Source organism: Acyrthosiphon pisum, chromosome A3 (genome assembly GCF_005508785.2).
Source record: "Acyrthosiphon pisum isolate AL4f chromosome A3, pea_aphid_22Mar2018_4r6ur, whole genome shotgun sequence".
Lineage (NCBI taxonomy): Eukaryota > Metazoa > Arthropoda > Insecta > Hemiptera > Aphididae > Acyrthosiphon > Acyrthosiphon pisum.
Genome location: NC_042496.1, coordinates 34375424 through 34402925, shown reverse-complemented (window position 1 = coordinate 34402925; position 27502 = coordinate 34375424). Strand labels below are relative to the sequence as shown.

The following is a 27502-nucleotide window of genomic DNA, read 5'->3' as shown; positions in this document are numbered from 1 at the left end:
TCAAAGTTCGAACTTTAAACTCTAACCGCTTAATAAAAATTATAAGAATATGTCTTTTAAATATTACTTAATTTCTGTAAGAAAAACTTATGAGGAAGATCGTATTACGTTTTTAAGTATTTGACTTACAAAACAAAAATACAAAATCTATTTTGTTGAAAATTGGAGTAGCTTCAATATCTCCGTTTATCGTATTTTATTTTTTTTACCCCTAATTTTTGCGATAAGTTCTCCCAATTTTCTACTTATGAGTTATGACCCCCCAAAGTACTCACCAGATACAATTTGCCGCCAGAAATTGTTCTGAAGATCAAAGATTTTATACTGCTCCGAAAATTGATAACAATAAAAACAAAACAAAAACCCGTCATTATAAATACAATACATTCGCTGCTCCACTCAGATTATTATACATATATAATATATCGGTCGAAGTTGATGGTTAAAATGTATATATATTTATATGCCTCTGTATACATTTTATTTTAAGCTGCTGATTTATTCGTAATACATTTTAAACAATAAAAAGATTTATTTTACAGAAATACCTTACGATGCGTTAAATATTATTCAATTTGAGATTATTTAAACAAGAACTGAAATACGTTTTCTTATTTGTAACTAACTACCTCAAAATAGTTTATATTTTGATACAATGTAATAAAAAGAAAGTTTACCCTGATTTTTGCTGATGATAAAATAAAGAGAATAACCCATAAATTATTATCAAATTTAATAAGCAATATATTACATATGTATTGTTAAATTGATCCGCACACAATATTTTATAATTTACTTTTTCTCGTAACCAAAATCTTTGTATTTTAATATTTGAATTCATCAGAGTAATAAAATGTGAACACATTTTATCAAGAAGACATCACACAATGATTTATTATTTCTCTCTGCCACACATGTGACATATCAAAACAACGCATGTTGTTTATGCAGATCGTTCATGAATATAAAATGATTTTAGATCAAAAATGCCAAGGATGGGTATAGTAATAAAATAATGTTTTAATACATTTTATTACCTTTTTTTTCAATATATGTTTGTAAGAAAACCATTAAATATAAGATTTTCAAAATCTAATTTAATGTGTATAGTATTATTTTTCACAGAAAACATAATAATATATTGTTTTCTATAATTTTTGATATGCGTGTTGTTGTTCCTTTAACTACAATCACATTGTGTGAGGGCCCCTTTACTGAGGGGCATGCATGTGAGAGACAAATATAACAAAACAATACCGTGGTCTCACACAACGTTCCTTTGAGAATTATGAAATCAGTAAAATAAAAGGCCACCAAGATTAAATATCTTAAACTTTTGTTTTTGTACAGATTAACGCTAGGCACTTTAGTGAAAACTCAAAACTTCATACACTACTTCAAATCAATGCCTTATAACAGAATAATAATAGAAAATATTAACATGCTTTAAGATCAGTAAGTTGGAAATAAGTCTGACCGGAATGACTATACAACGAGTGATTCCCGTTCCGGTTTATGTATTGTTATTAAGAAACGGTTAACTTTTTGGATAGCATTTTTAATGGTTAGCCATCACTATATTTTGAAATGTAGTAACTTTTGACCGTCTATTGAATTTAATACAATTTATAAGACATGTCATTTTTAATGACAGTACCTACTAATTTTTAATTGACTTTTAGTACGCAATATGCGGCGTGTTATAATATATTAAATTTAAAAATTAAAACGGTAAATAAAGTAGTACTAAAACATACTTACACTAAACTCCGTTTAACAATTATCCAATAAAACTGGCGGGTAATCTATTATTTTTTTATTTGATGTAAAAAAACGAATGCGGTACATACACAAACAATTGTTTAATGTGTTGATTGGTTATATTGTATTGATATCAATCGAATGTTTAAATTTAATCAACAACTAAGGATAATATTAACTTATAATATAAACTATTTCATATTTTAGGCAATAACAGTGGATATAATATAATAATTATATTTTAAACATATATTAAATCTAATTCTTTGTAAGTGCATTTTTTTATAACAATTATTTATTCATATTGTAATAATGTATTTAAAATATTACTTAGTCATATTATAAAAAGACCATCAATGCATTATCTTTTATTAATAACTAGGACCAGGATATTAATTCAAAATAATTGTTTTGAGACCCGTGCATCTATCGATGCATATGACATAACAAATACTTCAAAAATTAAATATTTATTATTCAATAATTTTTAATTTTTCACTTTATTCAAATCTTAGATCATTTTTTAAGGGCATTTTTTCAGTCATAAGGCATTTTTATTATGATTTCAAAGGGTATTTTTTGATAGTTTTTAGGTTATTTAAATTCGGGACCCAGTTAAAACTTACTTAACATAAAACATTATTATTGATTTAAAGGTAAATAATCATTTTGCAATAAATCACATTCTAACGTACATCGGGAGGGCTATTTAAATTTTAAATTCAGGTAAAAAAAAAAACAATCAGTTTCTTTGATGATATAACCACTGTTTAAAATACCTGCCTATTTAAGATCAAGCAACATTTTTTTTTTTTATGAGTCATAATCCCATTCTTTTATTTATCTAAGACAAAGATACACAACATAGATTGCATTTTGAACACCATTTTTAAGTCAATATAAATTTGGAGTAATTGAAAAACTTAGACTTGAATATATATCGTTGCTTGTTATGCATAAAGATTTACTAACTGGCTCTTAAGACTTTCATAAACTTTACGTTTTAATATTATGCATATGATCAAAATAATGTTTTATTATCCAGCTCAAGTCGCTTAATACAATTTTACGATAATTAATTCGTGTAGTTCATCAAGTTTTAATTGATTTAATTTATGATTATATTGAAACACACGCTTGAATAGTGCACTGGTTTTGACGTTCTAGGTAAAATAACTATGCAATTATACCAAATATTATGTTATAACTGCACATTATAATAATACGTTTTTTTACATATTTTCTAATCCAAAGCACAAGAAAATAGTCGATGTTATTTAAGTTGTATAAGAGATAATATAAGGTTAGAATAGTTAAAATACTCAAAAGCCTATACATATGTAGCATGTCTATTCAATCGGAAATTGAACGTAAATTGAATTTCTGGTACCATTTCAAAGTCACAAAAAAAACTGCAAAAACAGTTTAGTTTAGGTTTTCCAAATAGTTTTCAGAATAATATAATTACTTTCAAATACAACGTGGCTATGTACCTTAAACACGCACATCTTAGAAAAAAACGAATGTAGGTAAATTTCTTGTAATTTGTGAACATTAGCTACAATTCAACGTCTAATACATGATAAGAACAATTTGATAATTTACATGTAATTATAAGTATACCTTTTAGTTACTCTAATGAAAAATAATCGATAACTTACAACGAACATATTTTATAAAATACATATTATGATTTATACACGATTGAAATACGCTGGATCCCTCTAGATATTTTTTTGTGACTTTGGTTTGCTACATTATAATATCGTTAGGTAAATAATTACAAGAGTAAAATAAATACATATTTCAAAAGATAAAATGTGTTCACTTAAAAAGGTACTTTGCAAAAGTTATCCAATTCTAAGAGTTTCTGAGAATAGTGTTTTTTTACACCTGAGCAATCTATTTTGTTTGAAAATACTTAATACACTTGTTACATTATATATAAAGTTATTCAAAATCTCACTCTTGGGATATTGAAGTTGAGTTATAATGTTTTGAAGTCGATGGTGGTAGCGGGAAGTATACATATTATATTTATTTTTCAAATGAAAATAACACAAAAGCTGTAACCTAAATGTTTTCAAATGACACCTACAGAAGTGCAAATAATAGAATAGAGTTGAACGGAAAAAATCAACAAGTATGACCATTTAATATGATTTTTCGTGAAAACTATACACAGGCCATTTTTATCACGTAAAACGCTTTTATCGAAATATAGTGCAGTTGACGTTGGAATAGGCATTGTAAACCTGTAAAATCGAAATAACTGTGATTGCAAATACTTTCAAATACTTCAACCCTAATCGTGTTCTTTAAGCATCAAAACGTAGACACAATAATATAGATACATGATGTACCAGGAAAAAAAATAAAAAATTAATGGAAATAAGAACAGGAATGATAATATAATATCATGATAATTATTTTATTATATACTATAATATAATGTTATAAACCTGCTTTTGGCAGAAGCAGGTCAACCGCTCGATAATAAATAGAAAATTAAATTATCAATAATAATATAGGTTTACTTAAATTATGAAATATCCTTGGAAATATATTATAGGAACACGAACAGACTGCTCGGACTCGTATCTCGTATGTAATAAATTATTATTGAATTCAAATTTTAAAACATCAATTAAGTACAGATCTCTCGGCTAGTCTCGTGAGGTACACTCAAAACCTATACAGAACTATTTTCACAGTTTTTTTTTTTTTTAAATTGTATTTTTTAACTATTTTTGTTGGAATTGGTTTTGTATAAGGTTTTTTTTTTTTATTATGTTCTTGTGGACTAGTGATATTGGAATGATCAGTTTTTACTTTATTTAACATTTTACCTTACTGTTTTTACTTTAAAATAGTCATAAGCACTCATAAATAATATAATATTAAAAATGTGAAATAATAAATATAACCACTGTATTTTCTATAATTTACCCGTTTTTTTTACAAAATATAATAAAATGTTTTCAGAACATAATAATTGCAGTCAATTGTCGAGGTTTTTTGTGCAATTATGCCCCAATAGGTCTTTAATTATCAATAATAAATTTAAATTTATCATTACCTTTGTACAAAAATAAACACATTTTATCAAGAATTAATTTCAAGTAAACATTGTAACTAATTTGTAAGTTAGGCTATACTCCAATGACCAATATTGAGTACAATCGTGGCTGTGAAATATTGGTCAGAACCAATATTTTAACTGTTTTAATTTGGTTACTTTTCGATAAGCTTTATTTAATTCTTTGACTTTAGTATAGGCCTTCACAATAGCGAAAGGTGAATGTTTTTACATTTTTATTTTTTATGTTTCAGTTACAATTTTAGCTACAGTTTTGGAGTTAAAAATTAAAAAAAGAACCAAGGTTTTATTTCACAGTATGTTGCTGAAATGTTTAATGTAGAATACTATAGTAAAGTAATTATATGGTCATAGTAATATATATGTTTTAAAAATTGAAAATTAGTTTCGAAATGTACGGTAAATTGAGTTTTATAGAAATTAATTATTTTTGATATAATATTGGTACGATTTCATATTTAATTATTTCTATTTATTTCATACATATAAATTACAAACGTGCGTTTAGATACAATAAGAGTAAATACTAAATGAATGCTCAGCAAAAGAAGCCAACCGCTGGTGACACGTGCAATGTATGTTTTTAGTTTATCAACTAGTTATCTATAAATAATGATTTTAATTATAATATTTTTATATTAAATAAACACAAGATGGAATACTTAATAAAAAAACATGTTTTTATTTTAAATATTTATTTCTTTATATTACATAGGTAGATAGTATAAAAATAATAGTTTGCCATTTCTTTAAAATCCAAGTAAATTAATCATTTAAATAATCTGCTTTTATTTTAATGTTATAATACGTCCTATTCTTTAACTTGTAATACTTATTCCTTATTAAATTCAACAACATTATCGTGATTCAATATTTGAAAGCATTTTACTAGAATTGGTATTAATTACATAAGTGATTTACTGATAATTATATAATGCAAAGACAAAAGCTCTTATAATCTTATATTGATCTTTTAAGTTATAACTGATCAATTTAAAAGTTCGTCTTCTTGGATATCTGCAGAGAGAATATTCATGAATATTTGAAAATATGAAAAAAGTTTAAGATAACTAGTTTTACAAAGAACATAATTAAATAACAATTTAAAATGAAAAACCTTTTTTTTAACAATAGCTATTATTCCTTTTTATAATGTTATTCATACGAGCACTTAATCAATTATGAAAAAAATTCTACTTACTCAAATTATTAATTTGTATTGAAGCACAGCCAATATATTGGTTGGTTTCTTCATAATTTTAGGTGAATTTAAAACCATTGGGCTCATATTTATTTCTCCTACACATTATGTGTTAACCTATGTGTTAACCCATTATGTTCATTGGTAGGTAAGATCAGTAAATCTATTGTATGTTGGGGTATTTGCAGTCCAATATATTAATATGTGATACATGAGATACTAAAACGCCGGAAAGTTTGCTAATTTTACATCGGCTAGCTCATGATTATAATATAACAATATACAAACTTTCTCAACCAATATGAATTATTCTATATGATTGTCTGTGCAAATCGATGAATGATTAGGGTACAATTAGAATAATGCTTTTTATGCACGTAATAATATCGCGAGTTTTTTTAGATAAAGAACGTTTGTACCACGGTGTTATACTGGTTAAAACAGCATGACTATTGCCAATCAGAAATGCCCATCATGCTACATTAAAAGCTGTCTCTCAGTATGGTCTCTGAACGGCGGTATAGACGCAATAGACAAGAGTACAAGACTATCCATATAAATACAGGTGGTGATCGACAATACTTCAGTCAGTGCACTCACTATGTTCCGACAGAAAGAACAATCACTTCGACAAATAACAATTGTAGTTCAGAGGGACAGAGTGGCCGAGCGGATTAAGGGGTCGGCTGAGACGCACACCGGCGCCGGTTCGATGTCGGCCGTGGGTGGTATTTTTCTTCGGGCAAGTCACGGTGTCCGAAGAGAAGTGCCGCCATTCCCCACCAGGACATGGCAGATGCCTACGGGTGCCCACTAAAAAATCTGCCAAACCCAAAACATACGTGTTTTAAGTTACAGTACCCTCCCCCCACAGTAAAACCACCCAATGGCCTAAGTTTCTGTGGGTTAATTAACAAAAAAAAAAAAATTGTAGTTCACTGACTAAGAGTAGCCACCGTATTTTTAATATTTTTAAATTAACTATTTAAAGCAGTGAATCCCAATGGTGAGCAACGAAATGTTGTTATTTTTTTATGTAAGCCCATAAAATAATAAAAAATATTAATAAAATCGATATTAAAAAACAATTTCTGAAAAAAACAGATACATTACAAATATTAAAGTAAATATTACTCAATATTTGTTTAGGAAATAATAAATAACTAAAATTTATTTTAAGTATTATATTATTAAAATAAAATACCTATGTATTTTAATATTTTATTGCGAATATTTAAACTGTGGAAAATACGTTTGGAAACTATACTGGTATAATGAAAATTCTATATTAGTTGTATTATGACATAAACAAGAATATTTTAAACATTTAAAATATTAAACTAAAAGAAATAATATCAAAAAATATATTATAAATATATAATTTTAGACTCTAAACGGTCAGTGGATGTATTGGTTTTACGATAATGTGACTTCCGTCTTGTGTGTCTAAGCTCTTAAGACGATATTTATTTAATAGTCTACAGGAATAGTGTTCAATGTCGAGGATTGTTTCTGGTAGAAAACTGGATCTAGATTGTTCTCTGAGTCAACAATAGATATACGGAAAAACTGGAATACTTACACCACGCAAATTTTCAATAATATTGATTTTGTTTTTATTGTTATTCAAAAATAAATAATTGACAAAATATTTACAGTAGCATTGTTGTAACTTATATTTTTCAAAATATTATGGCTTTTTTTGATACATTTATAGACATTTAAATGTTCTAGTTTTTTTTTATCTATGTTGGTGTAATTTTTTTCCTGATAAAAAAGATTAAAATATTGTATAAGTTTTATGGTTTTTTTCTTATAGAAATGAGAAAATATCGAAAAACATAAGATATTTTATAAAATATTGAAGTTAATATTTGGAAAAAAAACCCAAAAGCTTGCAAAATTATTTAGTAGTTAAGAATTCATAAAATTTTAAATTGGTATAGCTTTATACTGAAAAATTTAATTCGAGGTTCATAATTAGGTATATAATAAATCTATAATAATTTAAAAACTTTGAAAAACCATAACCACAATTTGTTTATAGATTTTTGAGGTTGACGAATTTTGATAAATTATATTTTTTGATTTCTGATGTTTGATTAATAATTTATATAATATACTATATTCTATACTCTTTCTGTATACAAGTACGTTCGACATAAATAGATACTTATTAAAGAATAATAAACGAAAAATAATGATTTTTCCTTTAACGGTTTTAGTTATTTTGTTGTAATGAAACTTTTCGCCATTACGTATACCTGCTATATATTATACCTATACGTACATCAACATTTTAAACATATTTAGACTTATTTTAAAACATTTATACCATGATCATATTCACACCATTCTGAGTTGTTATTGACTTATATTTTATAATTTATGTAAGTCAAAAACTATAATTATTATTATATAAAATATGCGACTTATTTATAAAAAATAAATTCAATTTACCGTATTAGTGTATTACTAATATTAATATGAATAAATCATAAAATATCCTCAGAAATAAAGGATCAGTGCGTTTCCGCTCGGAAACGTTTTTCATGTGTAATGATTTAACATTGAATTCAAAAGTAATATATCCATTTCATTGACCATTCTAAATAACGAGGTATACACTTGAATTCTACTATTATAGCCGAGTGATTTTTTTTAAATTAATCATTTGTATACATGGTTATATACTTACATCTCAGTAATATTACCTGATACTTAGTGAATAATTTTATCAGTCATAACGATACATTATTATTCTTGTATCCAAGTCAACAATATGATTATAAATATTTAAATCTTGTTAAAATTTCAAATTTAATAATATTCCTTAACAATACAAATACCTACCTACTAAGTTTAAAATCATACGATTAGGTACATGAACTATAGTGAAAAACAGTACCTAATTTGTAATGGGGCTCTTATAATTTTAATGATTCATTAGTTACACCATAGCGTTAAAGTTTAACTGAATTCAATAAAACGTGGTTAATAATATCAATAAATCACATTTATTCGTCGGAATTCAGTTAATCAATGTGTGTACCTCCTGTGTATGTTAGATAAACACTGGTGTGGAAGCCCAATGGTGCTGTTTACTTTTAGTAGATGATGATGGATTTACTGAGTTGATTCATAAAGTTTCGGAAGTCTATCGTTTACTTTGGGTGGTTCAAAGAGAGTTTTGAATGAAAATAAAGCTTAAAAAATACATGTGGCACCGACGAATTCCATTGGATGATTACCAAAGTATAATTTTTCTAGTTTTTTTATTTTTTTATAGGTATTTTGTCTCCGGTGTAACGCCATGCGCGACATCGGTAGGAAGTTATTTTGCTTATCTAAGACGGTTGCGTAATAATATGAATTCTTTAACATGTATTGTGGTACCTACGGTGCCACCGTCACCGTTCTGCGCGAATTACGTCCACCGAACGCGTTCAATGTTTCCGGTTGACAAACTTTGGTTATGACCACCATAGATTTCGGTACCTAACAAAGTTTTGCTGTACGCGATTCACCAACGACTGCACTGCAGTAAACTTGGTCGGCACTTGGCTTTAAGCGTATTAAAAAAAACATTACTTCCGCCAGACAATGTTTGAGACAGAAACAGTAATCAATAAGAAACGAATCTATTTTTTTCTTCCAATATAAGAAAAGTAAAAATTAAAAAAATTAGATACATTTTGATTAGATAACAATGTTTTAATTTTGTATTTTCACGATTACGTATGTATAATATTATAGTTAATATTTATAAATAACCAAACTTATGATTTTTTACTATACATACATGATTATTTAATTTTTGTTTAATAATTAACACAATATTATTTTAAGACACATGATTCCTTATGGCCTTATAAATAAGCAATTTAAATTTTATTATTTCACAACTTGTGTAAAAAATTAGCTGGTTAACTTGAGTCATAAATTATATTGAATTAAATTATTCAGTACTACTTTTTTTTATATATATATTGTGTTTTATTCTTTCTTACAAAACATATCTATAATTTTAAGTTTATTGGTTACTCTAGCTTGTGTTTTGAAAAAAAAAATTAATCTAACATTTTAAATCAACGGTAATTAAAGTAAAGGTACTGTTATCAAACATTAGACAAATTTAATTTAATAGATGAATAAATAGCGATGTATGAGTCAAACAAAAATATAAATTATTATATAAAATAAAAAATGTTATATAAACGACATAACAATATTTTTTTTTATAAAAATCCACAATTCAATAATTATTTATCTAGGTACTATTTATCAGTTAAGTCATAAAATAAAATTTCTCTTTTAATTTTTTATATCCATTTAGTATGTGATATTATAATAGCAGTACCTAAACAAAATTGCTTATTACGTTTTTTTTTTAAACAATAGATCTAATTCTTTAATATAAGACAAACCGCAATATTATTAAAAAGAGTTATAACAAGAAGTCAGTGATCTCATCTGAAATTACTGATGTGTGAACAATAAATTAATTTTATAGGTACTTCTCAAAAATGTCTACTTGTAGATCAAAGGGAAATAAAAATAGTAAAAAAGTCAATGTAGAAATGTTTTGTCTCCTGAAAGTTATTTTGGAGCATTGCATCCCTTTGCACTACATTTAATCCAGATTATTTTCCCTCGAATGCTCGCTATACCACGAACCCTTTATTAATGTTTTCGTAGTCCGTTGACTCCCATCTTATAATATAACATTGGTCTATATAATAGGTGACATACAAACAATTTTATTTCTGGTACTGTATTCGATATCAACATCGGTTACATGCTAAACAAGTGCATTACTTTCATTGGTCGTCTCAAACGTGTACTGTATGCAATATTTCTGTTCATCGTTCGACACAATTGTTCTGCTCATATTTCCTCCAACTCTTTTTATAACTTTTACTACTTCAGAATTTAAAGCATATTTTAAAAATGTCATTTATTTTAACTTTTATTTCCTTAAACACTTATTTAGTTGTATGTATACAATAAGAATTGTTATAATATATTTTTTTATTGAACTTATACAAATATCTAAGCTTAAAACGTTCAGAGATATCAATCGTAAAATTAATTTCCTGAATCAAAATTAGTAAAAAAAAAAAAAATGTTACGACTAAAAATACATGGGACATCACCATTTGGCTGATACACAAAATTTAAAATTATGGTTATAAATGTTAAAATATAGTATTGATTAGTAGGTATAAAAGTTATATTTGTAAAGTTCTTATAGTCATAAAATCAATTAATTTTCGTAGAAGTTATATGTTGGCCATCACGGATTTCGAAGTAAAGGATACAATATGTATTTTATATTATTAGGAATGTCCGATTTTATTTCGCAGCATAAAATCTACAGCCCTAGAACCAATTTATAGCTTTAGGACCAACCGCTGCTTAGGTTATCTCCATAAATATTCTATTGTTTATGTGTATCAGTAGTAGGATCCTCAAACATTTTCACCACGATTTACTAGTTTGTGGATAAATCCGCGTTCGTTTACCGTACAGCCCTCTACAGCTGAACACTGCCTACCCCTGTACCACTATTTTTATGAGATTTAAAAATGTCACTCGGTCTCTTTTCTTTTCTATAAATAAAAATGGTCGTTCTATAGTGGACCATTGACTTTACGACACAAACCTGCAAGTACCTACCCACGCAGACTTAGATCTCTGTTACTATTATTTCTTTCAGTATTTTCTGCAGGTGCTACATTTTTGCCACACATTTTAGTGTTTTATCAGTATATAGATACCTACGTATCAGAATAACGTGTTAAATGAACGATTTTCATTGATATTGTTTTTAAATCTGTAAATGATATTGGGATATTAAAATGCGTGGATAATAATGGTCGTTGTGTATCGTATCATTAATAGAAAATCAACTGAGTGTAGGTACGCGATGTCAATATATAATTTTATATGCATAATAAAATATTATTTACTATGTATATTATTGTCTGTCAATATGGGGAAATGAAAAAGAGGTAACATAATATTTCATAATATGGGTTTTTTTTTTTTTTCAAATACAACGCACGTCATTTTTGCATGAAAACCATCACTACAATCGCATACGAATCCTATTCAACGTCGTACAATAAAATAAATTTAACTTTAAACAGAAAAAATTAAACGCATTCGGTCCAAATACGAATACGATGACGATCTGATGAAATAAATGTACGGTTCGTCCTTGTTTCAGATATTGTAGCCACGCGTTTAAAAATAAAAATAATTTAACTTCTCCTCAAAATTTAGTTGGCAATTTCTTAGAGCGAAAAAAAAAAAAAAACATTCGAAAAACCTTCTACGATGGCTTTTAAAACGTTCGAGTCGTTACTGTCGGTGGCACGTTTTGACATGGTTCGCCGAATGGGTTGTTTTTCGCACACGCCTTGACAGGCACACATAGTCGTAGTGCCGATAAACCGTCGGCCAGAGTCGCCGAGACCGAGCCGGTCTTGTCATAAAACGTTTCACGATATCCGCGCAATATTAATTCAACCTACGTCGTTCCGCAGTTATTATTGATATACCCACCCATATTAATATTATATCGTGTGCGATTTTCCATTATAATATTACGTCCGCGTGACATTTCGTGCGCAGGGACAATCGAAAACTCGGAACGCGTAACGCACGTTAATTTGTCGCCGAGCATAATATTATATTAATAATAATATATAGTGTTTAGCGGCCCGAGCGGTGTCGGGCTGAGGGGGAGCTGAGAATAATAATAATAATAATAATACAATAATAGCAATAAGAGTGATAAAAAAAAAAAAAAAAAAATGGCACCGGAGAGGGCGAGGACACGCCGTTTGGGGCCTATCTTTCCGCCGCCGACGACGCCGCCGACGCCGACTCCCGAGTGCCAGCCGTCGTCATCTACTACGACCGCTGCACGCACTGGTTGATTCACACATTTCGACGACGGTATCTGCCCGTGCCGCACTATGATTCTGGTGGAGATTTCACGTGCTGTCCGCTGAGGAGTCGCCGCGACAACATTGGCCGTCGACAACAGTGATAATAATATTATTACATTGCAGTCTGTGCCCGTTCAGTGTAATAACGACGAATCGAATTCCGCCGGCCACGCGATATCGCTATATATAATATTATCATCTATAATATAATATATAATATATAGTAACACGATATTGCTGCGTTAAGATATTAAGCGCACCCACTACATAATATTATTACACTATACCGTCGCAGTGCAACAACACACGTGAGTACAGGAGAAGTCGATGTATTGATATTCTCGTATTAATGTCGTTATTATTTATTATATTGTTATTATTATCAGTGTGCGCATACGTTTACACGCGGGGCGTCATTATCGTTTCGACGTCGTGGTATTTATTTATTTTTACTGCGCCCGCGCACACACACCTTGGTGCCATCAATTTCCCCGAAAATAAACTATTGTTTTTACGAGGTTTTTTCATTTTTTACAGCTTTCCGTTTTTATTTTTTTTTAAGCTCAAAACTTTTTTTTTTACGACCGCACAAAAGACAATAATTTCGAATACCGTCTGGTCGACCGAAGACACTCCTGGTTGCACATCAAACTCATTCTTTTCGAGATCCATTAGTGCACGGATCCACTGGGTGCGCTTAATTGCCGGGCTTGTCCGCCAATTTTAATATTTTAATATTTTATTTACGACTTTATAGCTTAAATGCTGTTTGAACAATTTAAGATATCATTACAATGTCACCGTTTGTTTTTCAAATTACTTTCTACACTATTTATTTGCTTGCGAGTAACGACTTGTATAAAATATTACACGTGAACAGCTCCAATGGTTAAAAATCGTTTTCTTTTTTATTTGGCGCCAAAACGCTTTTTACGCTGAATATTTTTTACACGTACGCGTTGCCAGATTTTCCAATTACGCGTACCTATACGAATAAGGTGTAATTGGTTCCGTCAAATTCATTGCCAAACGTCGTTGAGCAAACCGTCGCGTCGGTTCTGTGGACCTATAGAAGGTCATACAGAGACGAATATTGTGAACACTGAACAGTGAACATGACGTGATCGGAATGGATCACGGCAAATTCGAATACCTATACCTGCTGTTGCGATGTATGCTTATCCACACACGATTTCATCTTAATATTATGCACACACTAACACACACACACACACACAATTAATATTGTCACGATGGTCCAAAGTGCCACGATAGATTGTTATTGAAAAGCAAAGTTCGATTCAAATAGACATAATATGAACCAATAGAGCCAACAACTTAATTTTTGAAATTAATAATTTATTAAGTTATAACAATGATTAATAATCATCTATTGATTAATATTCAGATATTCTTTTGTTGAACAATGTGATTTGTAGGATAAAGATTGTAACAAATCTTGTAGTATTTCAATACAATCAATAAGACGTACCTATTGCTTATTGTGTACGAATATGTTTAATGAAAACTTAATTTAATATTTATTCCTAGAGAATATTATAAAACAAATAATTGATAGGTATATTATTTTTATGTTTTAAAAAAAACAAATAAATTTAAGAATGAGAGTAGATGCCTACTAATAATTAATTATAGGTCAATACTTTAACAAAACAGAATAAAATATCGCCAACTATTTATTAGTATTTATATTTTATTCAAATATAATTTTTCATCTAAAATGTGAACTTGACGATCCACTCTGTACATGAATTTAAAACAAGTGTAACACAGTGTTATGAAAAAAAATAATTCATTGCATTATACATAAAATGCATAAATACAAATAAAATAAATTTATTCTGTCATTTGAAAATTTACAACTGTAGAGTACGAACAATAATTCTAAGCTTTGGAATTAAAGTTGGGACTATAGAAATCATTTTTTCATGCTAATAACTTTTTTTATTGTCTGAGTATAATGTTTTATTCAGAATGTAGCATATAATGAATTTTTTAGAACGAAATAAAAATCTATAGATTTTTTATTTTTGTTTCTTATTTTAAATTTCTAAAAATATACTCAGTGTGTTTACTAAGAGAATAGCCAAAGTTCAAAACGACTATAAGATTAATATTTTAATTAGCAAAGTTAATTTAAAACTGAATTTCCATATATTTAACACAAAGAAATAACCTTTCTATGTTATAATAAAATTTAAATAAGGATTAATACTAGTTGTAAGCTAACATCCAATTTTTCTCGTTTTTTCATCCAATTTGACAAAATAATAGCATCGCATTAGTGTTAATAGTCGGATTAAACGTTTTAAGCGTAATTAATTTTTTTCTTAAAGCATATTAAGATTTGGTCTCTTCAAATGTTTATATATTTGTATATTATTTTATAACGCGGCATAAAAAAATATATGATGTCTGAAAACGACATATCGTAACCGTACTCTTATAGTTGAAAGGAAATTTACGACATTTCGGATATTGGACTAGTGAGCTTATGCAATGACCAGATGTTTCTATGGCGACGACATTTAGAGTAATTTATAGCTCGAAATCATTGCACCTGTGTGGAAAGTACGTTAAAAAGAAACACCCTACCCTACCACGTAATTGGCACACCAATAGTGTCCCGTTTACGTCGGGCCAAACGTTTCAAATTAATAAATATATTTTGTCACTAAAATAACACAGGTATAAAATTAAACGTCCGATGGGATGTTAGTGATTTCAGGACTCGTAATGGTACCACGCTAAATATTATATGTTCGCATCAAAACACGGGCATAGAATTAAATGGCAAACGGTTAAAATTGTGATTTCAGAACATGTGATTGTATCACTGAATAAATTGGAATTGAATTAAGCACGAGTATTTTTCAAGGAATAAAAACGCAATGGCTGTGTCACGTATTTTTTTACTCAATAATAAATTTAAAACGGGATAATAAAGAATGCTAAACAGACCTTTATATATTATATAGAAATATAATAAAACCCATATTATAATCATACTATATAAAAAAAATTAATAACAAAAGGAAAATCGTGATTGAAATATGATCGGATCAGTTGGTTTTTTTTACTTAGCTTTGTAAAATTTGTCGTGAACGGATTAATAATTAACACAAAAAGTCTTTTATGTTTAAAGTTATCGATGCAGTGGTAGGTTTTGTACATAAATTGTTTCGAAAAAGATTTTAAAACTGATGGTAATGTGTGATTTGTCATTCGTAACTCATCGGGGAAACTAAAAAGAGAAAAATAAGAGCTGCAAGCTGTGTGTCACTGATAAACAAGAATCGACTTCAATAAATAATATATTATCAAAACGAGGGGAACCTTTTCATACAAATTACGTTTGATATCACAGTACCTACTACCTACTTTGTGTTTGGTAAATTAATTGAAATATCATATATAAAAAGGACATTATTTCTTAAGTCCCATTTAGATTGTATATTATCTAAGAACACATTTTACGAGAGGGACCATTGGTTTGAAACGTTTCATCTAGTCTTTTTAAACCAATTTCACAGGCAGTTTGGTCCAATATCTTCAACGCAAGACTCCGGTCAAAACACTTCGACGTCAATTCATAAAGTGACTATTTTATTTCAGATCAAAAATGTACGGGCTCTTATTGGAAAACCTTTCGGAGTATATAAAACAAATGTACGGCGAAGATAGATGGGAAGAGATTCGGCGAATGGCCAATGTGGATCAACCTAGTTTTAGTGTACACCAAGTCTATTGTGAAACGCTTATTCCACGACTAGCGAAAAAATCCCAACAAGTATTATGCAACTATATTCATAAAAAAAAATTATTCACTTAAATTTACTCAATATCCATTTGTTGAGACTCGCATTTTACGTGTTTTTAAGGTACTAGGAATTACGGAGAAAGAATTTTTTGAGCAAATGGGAGTGCATTTTGTCAGTTTTGTTGGCCAATACGGCTATGATCGAGTACTATCGGTATTGGGGCGGCACATGAGAGACTTTCTAAATGGTATGAAAACAATTTAAATTACAAACTTATTACTATTTAATCTTTTTTAAAATACTTTTGATAGAAGTATCGCTTTTTAATTCATTTAACATTGAAACCAATGCCTCTAGGTAATTATTTTACAGCAGTGAATGCACAATCTAAATTTCACGTTAACGGTTATTTATAGAACTAGTAGTACCTATAACGATTTACGAATTTCATTCATACGCTTATTCGTGACTTGAATCAATAATGCACGTTTGACCTTAAAATATATACGTTCATATTATGTACACATGTATGAAACCCTACCTTCATCATAATACTTATGCACTTCATATTAAACTATCATTGTGCATAGAATACTATTGATTTTTATTAATGAAAAATAAAAAAATAAGGTTTCGTATCATTTCTCAATCTGTGCACAACGATGTAAATATTATACCGATGGCATAATATTGTTATGATTAAAATAGTTCCTAAACACATCTAATATAAATTGCAGAATGTGTGTGCGGTAAAATAAATACGCCACATATTATTATAATTATTGTGTACCTAATGTTGTTTTATTAAAAGATCCTTTCAATTATTGAATTTGTTTGATTAATAATTCCTATATTATACCTACACAATGTCATACGTTATTCACTATATTTATTTAGTTGAGTTTTAAGTAATTTGAACATGTTTGCGATTTTTCTAATATTTTAGTATCATTTTTATATGAAATAAAATATTTTGAGTAATATTTTCACATTCGTATTTTCAAAAATGTTACTATGTTATCTTTCTATTATATCTGAGTTTTTTATTTATTACACGTACGCATATTTTCTCATTCTCTTTCGTTCCTAGTCTCATCTTATTTATTTTTCATATTTTTTTCTCGTTCCATTCCTCTAAACTAACTTAATACCATAAGCTTGGCGCATTTATTTATTTATAATATATTTGTATATTAGAACAACGGGTGCTTTTCTCCTGGTGAGGCTTACACATAATATAACCTATAGTGTCGCATACAATAATCTTCATAATTGTTACACAGTCGTGTAACAATAAAATAAGCAAACACAGATATTAAAACGAAATGGTATTATTATTAACACACACTAATATAATTTTAACCCATAAAATATTATAACTATTTTGAAATTATTTAATTAAATTTGCTTAATTAACATTGTTATTATAATACTACAATATAATATAACATAAAAGATGCAGGCATTTATGGTTAAATTACATGACCAACGGGTAGGTATATATTATATAGACATTTACTTAACTGTTGGACATAAACATTATTATGTTTATTTTTAGTAGATTTTAAATAAGAAACTTTATTCAATGTAATATTCGTTGTGTTTCATATAATTAGGAACATGTATTGTTAAATTTTTTTATTCCTCCGTCATTTATTAATGTTTTTGATCAATAAAAAAAGTGGCAGGGACTCCCGATTAATTAATTTTTTTTTATTGTTATTATTATTGTTATATTATATTTGTAGTAAATTGATTGGATTGGGTATAACAACTAATAAAACAAGTTGTAGCATGTTGTGAAAAAAAAGAACCATTGATATAAAATATAGTGTTTTGCGATAAATATATCTATTAAAATTAAAAAAATAATGGTATAAATTTGTTGTTGGTGGTTAAAATGAGTGCTTTTAATTGTTCTGTCTAAATTTTTTTTAGATTTGGTTTTATTAACATCCATATCAAATATGTTAACACTAAAAAATATTATACAAATCGTATGATTTGGATTATAGGTTTGGACAATTTACATGAATATCTGAAGTTTTCATACCCAAGAATGCAAGCGCCTTCGTTCATTTGTGAAAACGAATCTAGACAAGGATTGACATTACATTACCGTAGTAAACGTCGTGGCTTCGTGTACTATACAATGGGCCAGATAAAAGAAGTGGCTAGGCATTTTTATCACAAGGTCAATAACACTAACCAACAGTATATAGGTTTAAGTCAACCTTTTTCAACGGTAGTGTAATAATTTTAGGAAATGCGCATTGAACTAGTTCGTGAAGAGATTTTAATGGATACAGTGCACGTGACGTTTCAATTGAAATTTGATAATAGAGCGTTTACATTAGCATCGATGACAATGACGAGGGAGGAAAAACATCTTCCAATAAGTGCATCGGTGCTGTTCGAAATATTTCCGTTTTGCATTGTGTTCAGGTCGATGACAAAAAACAGACGTAAAATTAATATTATTTCGCTTCATTAATTATTTTTTTAGCTATTTTTTTTTTTTTTTTTAAGATTTTATATACACATAATTATTTTAAATCTGCGGAGGGAAATAATAGCTGTACCCAAAATACATATATTGAACTGATATTATTTCTCATACAGCTCCAACATGATTGTTCAAAGCATTGGCAATTCATTGATGGTCATTTTACCAGATCTAGTTGGAAAACGGATTACTAATTGGTTTGATCTTGTTAGACCGTTAATAGCTTTTAAATTTCAAACGGTAATTATTATTTTTTTTTTAAATAAATAATTGAAAAATTGAAGAAAACTATGATCAACATTTTTAAAATAGATTTTGAATCGAACGAACAATATTTTTGAGCTTGTAACTGTTCAACCAGTGCTTTCCAATCGACCGACAGACAGACACGTCATTCTGAGCGATGAATCTTATTTTTCTCCAGAAGAAAACAAACTTCGATTAAAAGGTATAAATCATAAATTATGTACTAATAAGTATATATATTCAAATCTTGTATTATATACTATAGAATATTGTTTGAATTATAAAAATATTATTAAATAATAAAACCCCTTGATTATCTTAGGACAAATGATTTATATGGACAATTGGCAAATGATGATGTACTTGGGTACGCCCGTGATGCCTGATCTCAATGCATTAGTAACTACTGGCCTATACATAAATGATCTCTCAATGCACGATTTCAGCAGGTTGGTTGCAAACATAATAATTAATTGGAAACATTTCGTTTACCTACTCAATTTTTGTCAATAAACCCGCAGTACACGACGGATGATTACTAAGATACACGTGTATAACAATACAAGTTGATGGGTGCTCGTTTTGTTTCTGTTTTACCCTAGGGACCTAATGTTGGCAGGGACACAACAGTCAGTTGAATTAAAGCTGGCACTAGACCAAGAGCAGTTAAAGTCGAAAAAACTGGAAGAGTCGATGCGGAAACTAGATGAAGAAATGAAGCGTACTGATGAGCTGTTATATCAGATGATACCCAAACAAGTGGCCGATCGACTGAGGTCGGGTGAAAATCCCATAGACACATGCCAAGTAAGATTTAAAAAATGAATTGATTATAACAGTACATAAATCATTTTTCAGATGTTTGACAGCGTGTCCATATTATTTTCGGACATAGTAACGTTTACCGAAATATGTAGTAGAATCACCCCAATGGAAGTGGTGTCAATGCTGAACGCCATGTATTCTATATTCGACACTCTAACCGAACGAAACAAAGTTTATAAGGTAACACGTTAACTGATACCGCGTTATTTATACATGTCTCAATTACGATCGCATTAATTAAAATACCTCTATTTTCAGGTCGAAACTATCGGCGATGCATATATGGTTGTTTCGGGCGCACCGATGACTGAAGACAATCACGCGGAGAAAGTTTGTGATATGGCATTGGATATGGTTGATGCGATTACAGATCTAAAAGATCCATCGACAGGTAATTTTTTTTTTTTCTTATAATTTTTCAAATACACACACATCGTAAGTTTCTGTCGATATTTCTACAATATCAATCAAAAACAAATTCAATAAGAAACAAAATCTCTAATAATATATTTATTTTTATAGGGTCTCATTTGCAAATCCGCGTGGGCGTGCATTCCGGAGCAGTGGTAGCTGGTATTGTCGGTTTGAAGATGCCGAGGTACTGTTTGTTCGGTGACTCGGTCAACACTGCGTCCCGAATGGAATCCACAAGCGAAGCCATGAAAATTCATATATCACAGACCACCAGGGATCTGATTTCGGCATCGTACATGGTCAAAGAACGTGGTGAGATTTACGTGAAAGGAAAAGGTAAGGACCGCCGCCATCGCTGTGGTCCTGGCGCGGTCTGTTTTGATTCTGAAATTCGTTTTTAAGGCGCCATGAAAACGTATTGGTTGGAACACCGGGAAAGCCGACCGCCATTAAGTCGGGTGCTGCCACTGGCCAATTCCGATGTACCAGAGTTGGAGTGGGAGCGTAGTGCCGATGCTGTATTCGATATTGTGGAACGCAACACGGACATGAACATGCAGTTGGCCGAAGACAGGATTAGGACATACTCACCGGTGACATTTCAAGAAGTGGCTAGGCACTCGATATCGCGTTCACCGGTTAGAGAATACTACCGAGGTTTGTATATTGTACCACAACATAAACTAATATTTAAATAATTTAATATTAAATATTGATGTCTTGATAATATTGTTGTGCTGTTAATAGTAAATATTTTATATCTAGTGATACAAACGTGCAATATGCATTTATAATATAAATTATTTATTATTTATTATACTAATGGGCCCTCAAAATATACTTTATTGCGCCTTCAACACCAAACAGACACCTGCGAATAGTCTATATTATATTTTAAAGATACGCCTTAAATCTATCTAATTTGTGTGTAATCTTAAAGGCTTAAATATAATATTATATTATATGTACCTATTTAAATCAAATCAGGAAATTTTAAATACAAATCTTAACATGGTATGGTAAAACATAATATATATTTATAAAAACCTATCAAGAAAAAAAATCAAAATGGCGCTTATGTTATTTTCTTGAATGTAATTTCTAACGTTAAATGTGATGAGTTCCTCATAATATATTTTACGTTACACAAAATATTAATTATTATTATTTTCCGGCTATCATTCTAGTAATCGAGGTTAAAATTATTGCCGAGAAAAAAATGTACGATCATCTATATAAAAAATACAAGTAGTTTAAAATAAAATAATTACTTAAACAAAAGATAGAAACGAATAAACCGATTCTAATTAGATAAGAATAAATGAAAATCATAAAAGGAAAACTAAATCAGATAATAAAAATATTTTCAAATAAAACAATGGTAGATGATAAAACCCTTTAATGTACGTTATTTAATATAATATATTAAAGAAAATAATAATCTTAAATTCTAAAGTATAAAAAAATGTCTAATTTTTACCATTTCGAAAACAAAGATGTAATTTGTGCAATTAAAATAACGAAATTTTATACTTTTTATGACTGCAATGAAGATTGAAAAATAAAATTTAGAAGATAATAATATTATAATCATTTTTTCTTTACGAACATAAATGTTTAGCAGCTAAGGGTACAAGCACTTGAATGATATAATAATTTAAGATAGTATAATCTTTGCTATTCTTTGATCACTCATAAATCATGAAATAATTTGAAAGTTTTTTTATGTTTTATTCATATGGATTGAATTGTTTTTATTATTGTAATAAAATGAGAATTCATTGACAATAATTAGGATTTATTTTATTTGTAGTTTACGTTATTATTTCAAATACTGTATTAACAATGTTTTATTTTCTGATTTTCAAATATTAATAATACCTACTAATACACAATTTTATGATCGATTGGTTAATAACGTTATGTTTATCCAAAGCACCAATTCAACAATTATTTAATTAAAATACTTTGAAAATATATGCTCCTTTTTAGTATAATAGACAATAAAACATTGTTCAATATTAATAATAATAATATGACTTGAATCACGTGATAAAATATAGAATTCATTGCACAAACATAATACAGGTACTAAATGTATTGTTTTACATATTATTGAGATTATTTTAAGCACCTACTTTATTTTATTTAATGCACCTATGTCCTATAATGTACTTTAGAATAAGAATAATAAAAATAAAGCATCATTTTAAGTTCATGTTTTATATTACCATAAAAATAACATAAAATATGTTTGTATACGAGTTGAAAAATGAAAATGTACCATAAGCTTTTTAAACAAACTCTTGAATAATTATTATGCTAGTGTTCGTATTTAGCAACTTATTAAAAAAAAACTTTTAATATTTTGCTGTGTTTCTTCATAATATGAAATTATTAGAAATGTACTGTAACGATTAACAAATTACGAGTAGGTTTTGTATCATTAATCATTATAATTTATAATAGTTCTGAATAACCAAAAAATTATCAGATTGATTTTAGTATGATTCTTGATGGTGTTACGAATAATATGTATCTACAAATATCAATTACGTGCTTAAATATAGGTCATAACGAACAATTAATTAACCAATTAATTGTGCACATTTAATATTTTAAATAAAAGTATAATTACACTGAACAGTTTTATTATATTTACCTAATTATAAATTTAGATTTTATTTGGCGAAAAAGTATATTGGAATCAAATACCCTATGGCTTATGCTATTTATAATTTATATACATTTAAATATTTTTGAAATTCCATAAAACCATACAAAATAATTATACAAAACAATAATTTTCTTCATAAATTAAAAAAATCTTTATAGACCGCGATGCACAGAATTAAAAACGCTTAACAAAAGTGAACTTACCGAAACTAAAAATTTAAATCCTGCTATATTATCTACCCTTTTCAGATATATTCAATTAAAATTCTTATAAATTGTAAAAGTCTAAAAATAAAACAACTATAAAAACATTTGACTTATTTTCTCCTTAAAATATAATATAATTTCAATTATCATATTCTATTCTATAGTTTGATGTGATTGCCCTATAGTGATGTTTCTGTAGAGAAAATAATTAACTGTTGTGAATTTTTCAGAGTCTAGATCGAACTCAATAAGTTGCACACCCATAGTTTCACAGAAAGAGCTGCAACGATTGACGTGTCTGAACAGAAGTTCGTCTCCACTGTCACGATTCACGAGGAAAATCGAACAGTTACCAAAACCGGACTCCACTACGACTGCGGCCGCCGTCGTCGCCGTCCAGAGGCACAGATTCGTGAGAAACGCGGGCGGTGGTCGTGGCGGCACTCAGACGGCTCCGTCATCACCAGAGACGCACAAGGAAGAGGATGCGTTGGTTGAGTCGTCACCGATACTTCCGTTGGAACTTCCGGAACCACCTTCCGTGTCAACTCCATCGCCGCCACCACCGCCACCACCACCACCACCACCGCCGCCGGCAACCAAGTCCAATCCTGTTCTAGTGCACGTGGCCGATTATGTTTCATCCGATTGTGTGGACAGCGTCGATTCGGACGACCAGCGATCGCTGCAGACCCGCGAGGTGGACCTAGGCAGATCGGACGACGAAGTGTCTGTCGACCACCCGCATCCTTTTCCGGAATCTTCCGATGACGAACTACCACCGAACGATGACGACGACATTGATGATTTGGACCTATCTTCCGTGGATCCAACCACTCCACTACCCCCATCGTCGTCGCCGTCGGCGTCGCCGATCGGTGCCCGAGCGGTGACCGCGTCCAAGTCAGACGGGCAGATATACGGTCGGCGGCGGCAGCGGTGTGACGAACTCGATGACGACGTGAGTACGTCCAGCCTGAACCGGCAGACCCAGTGCTGCATGAGCTTCAAAACACACCCGAAGTCGTCCAGGAAGCGATCGCAGTCCCATTCTTGCAAGTTGATCTGATCGTGCATCGCACCTGGAGTTACTCGTGTATATACTTATATATTATATTCATGTTAACCGCTTTTAAGTTACCACGCGCTGTTGTCCAAGAGATACGAAATCATTCACGGCCGTATTCTGCAGTTTTTAAAATTTTTTTTTTATTCAAAGTTAGACTTACTGTAGTAACTAAACAGGTTCGTTGAAATAAAATCATCATATGCAATGGTTTCATTATCACTGAACACTGTGCATAATTTAGCCTTAATCATGTTGCATAATTCAATTAATATGAGCATATTTTTTAATGTTGTGACTAAATTGGTGGTTACACTATTTTGGATCGTTTATAAAAACGTGCTTAATTGTCACCACCAATTTTCCAAAATATTGAATCGATGCAAAAATAAATTATCAAATATTGTATCGTATGAATACCATAACTACAACAATCCAGCCCCTATTTTACTGTTCATTAATTAAAATGCCATTGTGTAGTACAAATTAAAAAAAAAAGTGTGTAATAAACATGCGTGACGTATTTAAATTTTCAATAAATTTATCCTCCCTTCAAATTATCAAAATGAACAGAAAAAGTATGCAGAATGACTTTATTGAGGTAGGGGGGAGGGGGGGGGGCTTTCTGAATTTAGAGCTGCGGCTTACTCTTGTGAAATCTTATGCTAAACTATTGTTGTAGATGGCATGTCATCACCGCCTGTAGATATTAAATCAGTACAACATTTTTCTTTGTGTGTCTATGTGTGATATGACTTAAATATTTATATAATATATTATTATGTGTATACAATCGATTTCAAGTTATTAGTTTATTCGACCGCGAATAGTGTAATGTTTAAATCAATTTTTTTGATTTAATACACAAATATTTCCGAAAGAAACAAAAATAATTGTACAATGTACCTATTGATAATTGTATTATTTTTTTTTTATGTTATAATACCGTATACTTTTAATCGCTCTTGGCTGATCATGTATGTGTTTTGCATATTTTCTTATATAATAAATCAATAGGTTTAGTTCCTAATTATATTGTTTTTATTTTATTTAATAATATGTGAAGTAGTTCTTTCAAGATTAAAATTATCTATATACTTTATTAAGATTTACGTTTTTTCCGTTAAAATTGACAGGCCTCTAATGTTTCTAACAACCCCACGTGGGACAAATATACAGCTATAATGAGAAACATTGTAGGAATATAATTTTATTGTAACCGGAACTCAGTTTACTTTCAATCACTCCCAATAGACCATATTCACATTTTTAAAGTCGTTTTCTCATAAGCAGTGGTTTAGGGGTATCATATAAACTAATTCATATCCATTTATAATATCATATAACTTATAAGTTTTTGAAGCTACACACTTCACTTAGATTTTAATAAAAAGGTTTCGACTAACTATATTGTCCTATTTTAATGATCAATGATTTTCATTTGGGTAGTTGTGTACTATAATCAATTTCAGATTTCATATGTTTGTTTTGTGTTTAATTTAATAGAAAATCAATAATACTTTAATCTAAATATATATAGTTTGATATTTAATAGATAAAAATCCCAGAATTGGTGTTTTCGATCGAATCAAACGAAAAACATAACTGATAATATTTGACCATTTAAATTTGTACATCAATTTACCTATTTTAGATAATTTTAAATAATGGTAGTTTAAATATTTATTTAAAAATTCTAATTTTTATAGTTGCCTTACACTTAAAAAAATTACTTTTGTAGACATTAGCCATGACTTTTATGAGTCATGTAAATACTAAACTTTATTTGTTTAGGTTATAATATATCCCAATTCTCCATTTATATTATCCACATTACTTCGAATCAAATTTGTATATTATATAAATCAACATTAATTGTATTTACTCAAACGAAATTATCTTAATAGCATTCAAATAATTCATTTTTATTTTAACATAATAATATAGTATAGGTACACACAAAAAATGCCTAAATGTTTATACGATTCTATCTATGTTAATTTAGCCATGGCAAGACTTTAAACTGTATTAAAAACATATTGGAGTTCTCAATATTACATGAAAATGAGTACCTCTATATTGGTATATTAGATATGACGCATCTACTTAACAGTACTATGTTTAATTGTATAATGGTTAATGAACATGTATTGACGTCATATTATCATAGGAGCTATTAAAATTAAGAATTCTTCATTGTTTATTTGTCTGTCCCTATGGAAATTGAAAACCGTCCAACATCACTTGTCACAGTTATTGTATTTTGAATGAATTATGACCATGCGTGTGAACCATTAATGTTATTATGATTTCAAACTACACGTGCTAATTGATTGTTAATTGTCATTTTGTGAACGTTATATAAACAAATGTGAATCAACAAAAGAATTATAAATGCAATTATGTTTTATCAATAATATCAACAACTTTAATAGTATAATATTTGCACATATTTTATGAAAATTATTCATAAACCATAGGTATAGGTCATAGGATGCATACCTACATGATACATACACGATGGGACAAAGATATATGTATACCTAGCTAATTTCATAAATATTATCCAAAGTTTCAATAAACTCTTTTGATAAATCATAAAAATCTAGTTCGCTTTATGAAAAGTCAGCAATCTAAGTCTGGAAACTTTATAATTTGATAATTACAAGCTTCATAAACTTTATATTTTATAACCACCTAAGTAACTTTAGATTGTAATACTAAATTGGTAAGTATCACACATTTATTAAACTATATCG

The 27502-nt window shown here is 29.1% G+C and overlaps 1 protein-coding gene across 3 annotated transcripts; it reads left to right on the top strand.

The window, feature by feature from the left end:
• Positions 1–12938: 12938 nt before the first annotated feature.
• Positions 12939–25773, top strand: LOC100168897 (soluble guanylate cyclase 88E). 3 transcript variants are annotated; one of them, XM_008190408.3, is made up of 14 exons: positions 12939–13329; positions 16658–16832; positions 16924–17050; positions 18819–18997; positions 19067–19248; positions 19426–19549; positions 19622–19757; positions 19878–20004; positions 20158–20362; positions 20414–20560; positions 20639–20771; positions 20903–21106; positions 21197–21451; positions 23908–25773. In XM_008190408.3, the coding sequence occupies exons 2-14, from the start codon at positions 16665–16667 to the stop codon at positions 24744–24746; spliced, it is 2826 nt and encodes a 941-aa protein (XP_008188630.1). In that variant the 5' UTR covers positions 12939–13329; positions 16658–16664; the 3' UTR covers positions 24747–25773. The 3 variants fall into 3 exon arrangements, with proteins under 3 accessions (XP_008188630.1, XP_001945138.1, XP_029346966.1); XM_001945103.5 differs by having other exon boundaries at positions 12941–13329; positions 20903–21130; XM_029491106.1 differs by lacking the exon at positions 12939–13329 and having other exon boundaries at positions 16079–16832; positions 20903–21130.
• Positions 25774–27502: the final 1729 nt, after the last annotated feature.

Coding starts and splice junctions, on each gene's coding strand:
- LOC100168897 (XM_001945103.5), top strand. CDS start 16,665: ATGTACGGGCTCTTATTGGAAAACCTTTCGGAGTATATAAAACAAATG. Junction 19,249..19,425: donor CCGTTTTGCATTGTGTTCAG/GTCGATGACAAA, acceptor TTTCTCATACAG/CTCCAACATGATTGTTCAAA. Junction 21,452..23,907: donor GGTTAGAGAATACTACCGAG/GTTTGTATATTG, acceptor TGAATTTTTCAG/AGTCTAGATCGAACTCAATA.